At 43.7% G+C, this 7,751-nt stretch overlaps 1 protein-coding gene across 1 annotated transcript; it reads right to left on the bottom strand.

The window, feature by feature from the left end:
• Positions 1 to 795: 795 nt before the first annotated feature.
• pou3f3b (POU class 3 homeobox 3b) lies at positions 796 to 3,894 on the bottom strand. The gene is made up of 2 exons (XM_084667853.1): positions 2,082 to 3,894; positions 796 to 1,776 (listed from the first exon to the last, which is right to left on the bottom strand). Exons 1-2 carry the CDS (start codon positions 3,297 to 3,299, stop codon positions 1,663 to 1,665), a joined length of 1,332 nt encoding a protein of 443 aa, XP_084523979.1. The 5' UTR covers positions 3,300 to 3,894; the 3' UTR covers positions 796 to 1,662.
• Between the last annotated feature and the right edge of the window lie 3,857 nt (positions 3,895 to 7,751).

The following is a 7,751-nucleotide window of genomic DNA, read 5'->3' as shown; positions in this document are numbered from 1 at the left end:
CAAGCTATAGTTTGTTTCAAAAACTAATTTGACGTTAAATGTAATGATGTAGACAACAAAATATAGCCTAACCTATTACTTTTCTAAAAAAATTATTTTCTCCCTTTAAAGTCGGAGGAAAATATCTCACAACAAACACCCCTTAAAGGCCTGGTGCACCATCATAAAGGCAGTAAATCTGCGTTTATAAATCCACTACTGTCCCACACGTGCAGCATGTCTATAGCCAAGGCTGCTGCTGAGTCTCCCGCTGGAGAGCGAGGCTGGGAAACAGAACAATGCTGAGGCCATGTAAACAAACTTAAAGACGGTTCTGAGAAGTACTCACTACTTCCAGTTACTGATCCGCGATCAATAAGTAATGGTTTAACGGTTATGTTGGCGGTTTGGATGAGGAAATAAATGTAGTTTAACTGCGTATTTCAGAATAAAAACAACCCAGGATATGTCATCAAATATCTTCTTCGATAATCTCAATAACGTTTTTGAAGGTTCACAGGTTCACGTGCTTAAACTATATTTACCCTACATTTCAAACTTCTTTGCTTAATTCACCTTTTAATCATTTTCTACTGAGTTTTTCTTGTTCTACTATTCAGCTAATGTCCCACGTCGCCTGACAATAGGGGGCCCATAGCCGGGACAAAACAATCCGCCATTTCTCCTCTGTGTCCTCCCTCCCATTGCGAAAAAGGCGAATATAAACTATAATTAAAACAGCCAAATATACAATAAAATATAAATCTCAAAACACAGGATAACTTAATTTCATTCTAAGAAATTTATTGTTCTCAATCAGCTCTTACGGAATCACTACTGAAATTAAATTACAATCAAATTATCACATCAAAATATACCCTTATTACCTAACAACTGTCAATGTCAGCTTATGTTGATTTGTGCTCCTTTAGAAACAATAATACAAAATTAAACAAAACATATAAGGTCAACAACGAAAACAGGAAAGAAAAACATCTTACACAAGTTCTGGGGAAAAATAAATTACCATTTGGAATCATTCATATGTATTACGAATAAAATATTAAAACAAGTCATTTTGATGAAAAATATAAAGTAAATAACTCAGATCATCCTCTGATCTAATGGATCTATATTGCCGGCTTTACAGAGTCTTGTTTATTAAAACCTACCAAAGAATACTGCTTAGAAATGGCAGCATAATAGTAACATCCACAGCACTCACTCACACTTGGCCACAGATTTTCGCAGAGGAGAAATTCAAATAAGTGCAGCAGAAGATAGTCTTTTCAAATGTCTATGTTTAAAAAAAATCCATTCACGGTGTTAAGTCGCTTAAATAACAACCCATTTGAAGAAGATGTGATCCTTCTGATCAGATGAGGCCAGTCCTCTGTTTATCTTATCATTTAGTCGTGGAGGGCCTGAAAAAATCTCACTTCCTCTTTGTGTCAGAATCAAACCATGCAGTCCACCCCACAAAAACATATGTTGGAAGCTTCGTGGATGCCACTCTTCTTCGTTGGTGCTGATGCAGTTTTTTCCTTTGTTATTGTTGAGTTTGACGTCCCATGTTTTAATATACAATTGCCTGATTCTTTTGTCTTTCGCAAATCAGAAACAGGATAACGGGGGAATCTCTATGTAAAAATATTAATACTTGCTTTGAATTTCTTGTTGGTGTTAATGCGCCAAAATTACCTGATGGAATGAACTTGTAGTTGTCACCCGCTGGTCGCTTGGTTCACTCAGTCCAGTTAAACTTGCATCTTTTAAGTAATCTACTAAAAAATGTCCCTGGAAGAAAGAACAGAAGGAACCTTTTAGGTTAAAACATTTAAGGGCCTGGAAGAAGGTTAGCGGTGCGTTTGGGGTGGAAAAGAGGGCTGTTTTTTTCTGGTGAAAATATAACACATTTGCAGTCTTATTCATATTCCCTCACAATCACAGTATCAAAAATGGTTTGACTATCTGGACGATAGTCTGTGTTTTTATCAGTTTATCAATTTTCTAATAAAATATTTTTAGTCTTGTGTGCTGCTCTATGTTTCACTGAACATTCTTTTGCAGTCCATGGAGGGGGGCGGTGTGTCTGCACTCACATTGCCGACCTGAGAGTACACATCCTCCGGCGTCTGGGGCACTCCGGGGGGGGTCATCCTTTTCTCTTTCTGTCTCCTATTGCAAAACCACACTCTAACCACTTCTTTCTCCAACTGCAAGTTGTCCGCTAGAGAGGTTATCTCTTGGGCCGAGGGTTTGGGGCATTTTAGAAAGTGGCTCTCTAAAGCTCCTTTTACGCTCACTTCAATGGACGTGCGCTTCTTCCGCTTTCTTCCCTGCGCGGCGATCTTGTCGATGCTCGTGGGGCTACCCGTGGTCGAGTCCGCCTCCTCCAGCCACTTGTTCAGCAGCGGCTTCAGCTTGCACATGTTCTTGAAGCTGAGCTGCAGAGCCTCAAACCTGCAGATGGTGGTCTGGGAGAAAACGTTTCCGTAGAGCGTGCCCAGAGCTAACCCCACGTCAGCTTGCGTGAAGCCCAGTTTGATCCGGCGCTGTTTGAACTGCTTGGCAAACTGCTCCAGGTCGTCCGAGGTCGGCGTGTCCTCGTCGGAGTGCGGGTCGTGGTTGTTTAGCCCCCCGTGGTGCTGCTGGTGATGCGCGTGCTGGTGGTGGTGGTGATGGTGGTGGCTGCTGTGGTCGAGCTCAGGGGTGTCTCCCCTCACTAAGCCCGGGTGCACTAGGTTCTGGTTCCCCGGACTCAGCATCCCGTTGACCGTGAAGCCCCCGGGCTGGGAGTAGATGAGAGACTGCTGCTGCTGCTGCCCCCCGGATAAGGAGTTGATATGAGACGCGGTGGAGCTCCCCCAAGCACCCGCGTGAGTCTGGTGGGGACCGAGGTGCTGAGGCCTGTGGTGCAACGCGGTGCCGGTGTGCAGATCGTCTCTACCGGAATTGTTTTTCACGTCCTGTTGCTGCGGGCTGCCGGTCATACCGACGGGACTCGACGACCACGGTGATCCGGTTTCGGCTGCAGCTACTGCGGCTGCAGCAGCGGCGGCCGCAGCGTGCGGCAGAGAAGTCACCCACTGGTGGGCATGGCTGAGCATATGTCCTCCGCTGCTCGCTGCCATTGCCCCCTGCATGAAGTCACTCTGTACCATTTTTACGGTGGGATCTCCCCGGTACCCCCCAGACACCGAGGTCACCGCAGTGCTGCCCGGCTGCATGCCACCGCCTCCGGAGTCAGAATGCACGATCGAGCCGGATGATAAGATGCTATTGCTGGGTAAATAGGGATTGGAAGCCGCGGTGGCCATTCCGTTAACCCTTATGAATATGTTTGTGGATTACCCCCCTCCCTTTTCAGTTACTTTTTTCAAGCAAGCAATTGTATCTCATGAATTATTCAAACTTTAAAAGTCTGGGTTGTTTTTTTGGCAAATACCATTGACATAAGCGTCAAAAGTGAAAAGATGCAAAAGGCTGGCCAAAATGAGTAAAATCCGTATATCTTGTATTTAAAACATTCATGTAGGCCTATTTCTATTGGAAATTAATGTGCATCAGTGAATAAAAATCCAGGTTTTCAAGAGCCCTTTGACACCACGTGCAGGCGAGGAAGTTTGGTCGTCTCGCAAAATCTTAGAATTCAGATTCAAACAGTGAAAACATAAGCACACAACAAACTTCTAGTGGTTGAAGAAATCGCGCAAATTCTCCACAAAAAAATGAAGTCCGGTTTTATGTTCCTTTTGTAGAGAAGAAAACAGGCTGCATAGGCTCCTTAGTTCTTTTGTAATTTAGCCGCTAAGATTTGGTCTTTGCCGCTTTATTCTTTTCTTTCGCTGTGTCTTTTATGGTACTGTACAGCCTCTCTCTTTGTTCTGGTTTGATGTATATAAACCTGCCAAACCGCTAACTCCCGTTGAAGTACAATCCACTATTACAGTGCACGGCGATGGTTGCAAGCCTCTCCTCTCATTCGCTTGTTCGTTCTCTCCCTCTCTCTCTCTCCCTCTCTCTCTCCTCTCTTTCTCTTTCTGACAGTTCGAACAGTCCCTCCCTCAAAGCTCGAGGACACACGAATGTTTACCCTGTGCCAAGCGTGCGCACATCGTCCACGTCTCTTCCCCCAAATACGAGGAAGTCGAGCACGAGCCTCCCGCTGATTGGATACCCGGGGTGCGATTGACAGGTTTGGCCAGCATTGCTTCAGGCGCGTGAACCTCCTTCTAGCCGTTCCAATTGGCTGATTTTTAATTCAATCTAAACGTATAAAAGTACACAGATACAAGTCAAAAGAAATTCAATAAGTGTCTCTCTATTTGTGGAGGGAATATATACATATGTATATATACCTGTACATATAAAACCATAAATTAGTGTTTGAAAATAGATCGATCGATCGTTAAACATGATATCGTTGGGTACACATACTTAACCTTGTCCTCACAACTATGCAGGCCTTTCAGTGATAGTTAGTGGAAATATGAATAGCGTTGTTCGACCACACAGACTATATGTTTATGTGAATGGTTCCCTGCGCATTTCAGCAGGACACGGCTCCAGTAGCCTGGTTATTGGGACCTTGTTCAGTGGGTGAGATCATTATCAGCGTGCTGCAAGGGCACTTCACGCTGTTACCGTCCCGCTGTAATTCAGTGGTGGTTTCTAGGCGCATGTCAGTTTTTTGTGGGCCTTTGGGGAATGCTTCTGATGCGGTATATGGACCACGACATTATGCAGTGTGTGACTGTTGTCTAAAACCCTACGATATTCAATAACCAGTAGCTTTAACAATGCTGTGCTGAGGTTGCTGAGGAACACACAAAGGTTGGGGGATGCTTCCAAGCGGAAACGTAGCGCAGGCAACCTCCGTGAACCACAGTGGAAGAGAAAGTGGCAACCAAAACAAGGGCAAATTGAGCAGTCCTCAGGGGATTCGCTTGGAAAGCGGCTGCCATTAAAACAGAATCCCACTAGCTAAAGATAGCCCCCAAAAACTCACCCCGATTCATGTCACTACATAACCTAGAAATGAATAGGGCCTTTGTTGGCGCACCCCTCCGCGTTTGGGTTCATCCAGGGGTGTTGATGTATGCCAAATATATATCGCGTTCATTGGTTGATACATAGTCTTGTGCATGTTGGTCTGAAGCACGGATGGTCTTCCAGTTCCACTCCCCGCTGAATGTCAATAAGACATTCTTACTGTTAATAATATGCACCAGCACGACCCTGCCTGTGTTCCAGGGGTTCAAGAAACAATGGTAACATTCAATCGTCTTAAACGTGGATACTGTGTGTTGTAAAGCCCACCAAACCAAAGACAAGAAAGAGAGGATTTTATTGTGAGCAGCGACAGCACACCGGGGCATGTTCATGAGGCTCAGCCTTACCGTTGCCCCAGCTCCCTCATTCCCAGTAGATTTAATTTGGACTCGGCTCAAAACCGGGGAAGCCTCGTGGATTTGTTTACATTGAATAGGCAGGATAGAGCCGGTGCCACGGGGCTGTCTTTTCATTAATATACAGTGGAGGATTTCTGTCTAAATTACTACTATGCATTTTACAATGCACGCTTTCGCAGGGCGTCTCGTGCGGCCGCGAGAAACGTGACACCAGGAACCACAAACAGAGTTCACTTCCACAAGATAGACAAATGGAGTAAAAAGTCATTTGAAAATGTTTATCCGATATCATGGTATATCGATAACCCCTGTCTCTGATATATGATGTGTTTATTAGTTGTTTACTTCATGAGGTCCCCGAGTTCCTCCTGGAGGTCGTTTGTTTTGTATGCAAAAAAAAAAGAAAGGGGGAAAAATCCCCAAGTATAACAAGAGACGAACAGTTAGTGCTGATTTTCATTTGCATAAATTTTCATATATTTTAGTGAAAATAATAGCGGAGCCGACGAGCGCTCGTGCTCAGTTGAGGCAGTGGAAAGAAAATCTTAGGAAGCACCGATTCCTAGGATAGAAGATTGCCATGAAAAGGCTCTAAATATATATGTAAAGCTATTTTCGACTATTAGCCTATTGGATGTAAGGTAAGTCAACAATAATTTAGAATTTTCTATAACATATGCATCTGGAGGGAAATGGTGCGCTTTACAGACTAACCTTACCGTTATTTAAGGGTTTATTTAGATTTATGTATTTTAGTTATTTTCCACTATATTTTTGCCTATTGGTTTGCTTCACACCGCTGACACACTACCTAAACATTTTCCATCTCGAACTCTTATAAAAACATATATGTTTTCTTTTCCTATTTCGAATCAAAAAATCAATATATGCTTTGTGTTGGCTTTAGCTTGCAGCCTCGGTTTTATAAATAGTGAGCAGACGGTTAAGCTGTGCTGTGTTGTGGTGAATGTCCACTGGAGAAAGTGCAATCAATCAAATTTAAACAGCAGACCCCTCGGTTGAATTCTCTGGAGGACTCGCGTGGGCACAAGCGAATATCAAATCGTTTTATATAAATCGATCTTATGTTGATGTGGCGAAGTTTGTTTAAAGTTAAGCAACATTGCCGACACAGGCCAGTTCTTAACAGTAATCACCGTCCTCATGAGCTCGTGGAACAGGGATAATGGGACGCTGTAGACGTATCATTTGTCACAAGCTATTTTGCTTCGACTGGAAAGCATGGAGGGATTCCATGACAGAGGGCCAGAGATAACAAATTAAACAACAGGCTATTATGTAGATGAAAAGATGGAGACAATAAGGTTTTCTTAATCCACATGCTATATCTCAAAACAATTTCTTAAAAAATAAATAAATAGGCCTATATAGTTTTGAAAGCACTGGTAAGTAACTTGTCCTACTACCACTTCCAATTAAATTACACGCAATGAATATTTAAACACTTTCAAAAGTTTAATCACGCATTTTAATACTTTGCAGCGTTTTTTCTCACGGGTTAACTTTGCTTTCCCTCGCTGTTAAAGATGCCTTCTCGCGCGGCCCCGCGTGGACCGTTTGTTTCATTGATGGGGAGGCATTTCTGAACCCCGCGTTTTAGTTGTCATGGTGAGCTGAATAAAGGGGGAACAGTGGTCGCATTAAGCTGTATGTTTGTGCGCTGGAGTCGAGATGAAAGGAGCCCAACGTTAGTCGTTGAAGCCAAGACCATCTAAGCTACAGCCTTACAACACAGAACACAGCCTGTAGATGCAGGTCTCCTACGGCTCCCTGATAGACTCATCTTCCTTCACCCCCCCCCCCCCCCCCCAGATCGAACACAGGCGTATCTTAAGGCGACGGGTGCTTTAGATTGGGGAAATAATTTTGAGGTATTTGTTGTTTGACTCTAGGTCAGATAAATAATTTGTACCAGCAGGTGTCGCGCTTCCTCGTGGGGGTCTGGCGGGTGAGCAGTATGATGAATGCATAATTGTTTTTATATTGACGGCCATATGAAATTTCAAAGGGAGCAGAACTGGAGATGGGGGAGTTGACACCTCGGCTACTGAATCATCAGTTACATGTGTCTGACTAATGAAAACGTAGGTTAGATACCAGCCATTCAATGGCTGCGGATCAGTCTAATACACACAAACCCATCGTTGGATCAGTAGGATGTCTTCTGGTCATAATGACGAACCTTCCATTGATATTTCCAACGATTGGATGCGTCTACACCACAAGAACCTCCACGAGCTGATGGTTCGATTGTACACTAGAACTAGGCTATGTTCAGTTCTGAAAGAACAATTTAAGGTTCAACACCGAGAACAAGTCCGTATAGAACCCTGCCGG

The sequence above is a fragment of the Hypomesus nipponensis genome, chromosome 12, assembly GCF_054491055.1.
Source record: "Hypomesus nipponensis isolate SF chromosome 12, ASM5449105v1, whole genome shotgun sequence".
NCBI lineage: Eukaryota > Metazoa > Chordata > Actinopteri > Osmeriformes > Osmeridae > Hypomesus > Hypomesus nipponensis.
The sequence above is the reverse complement of the archived record's forward strand: the minus strand, read 5'-3'. Positions and strand labels throughout refer to the sequence as shown.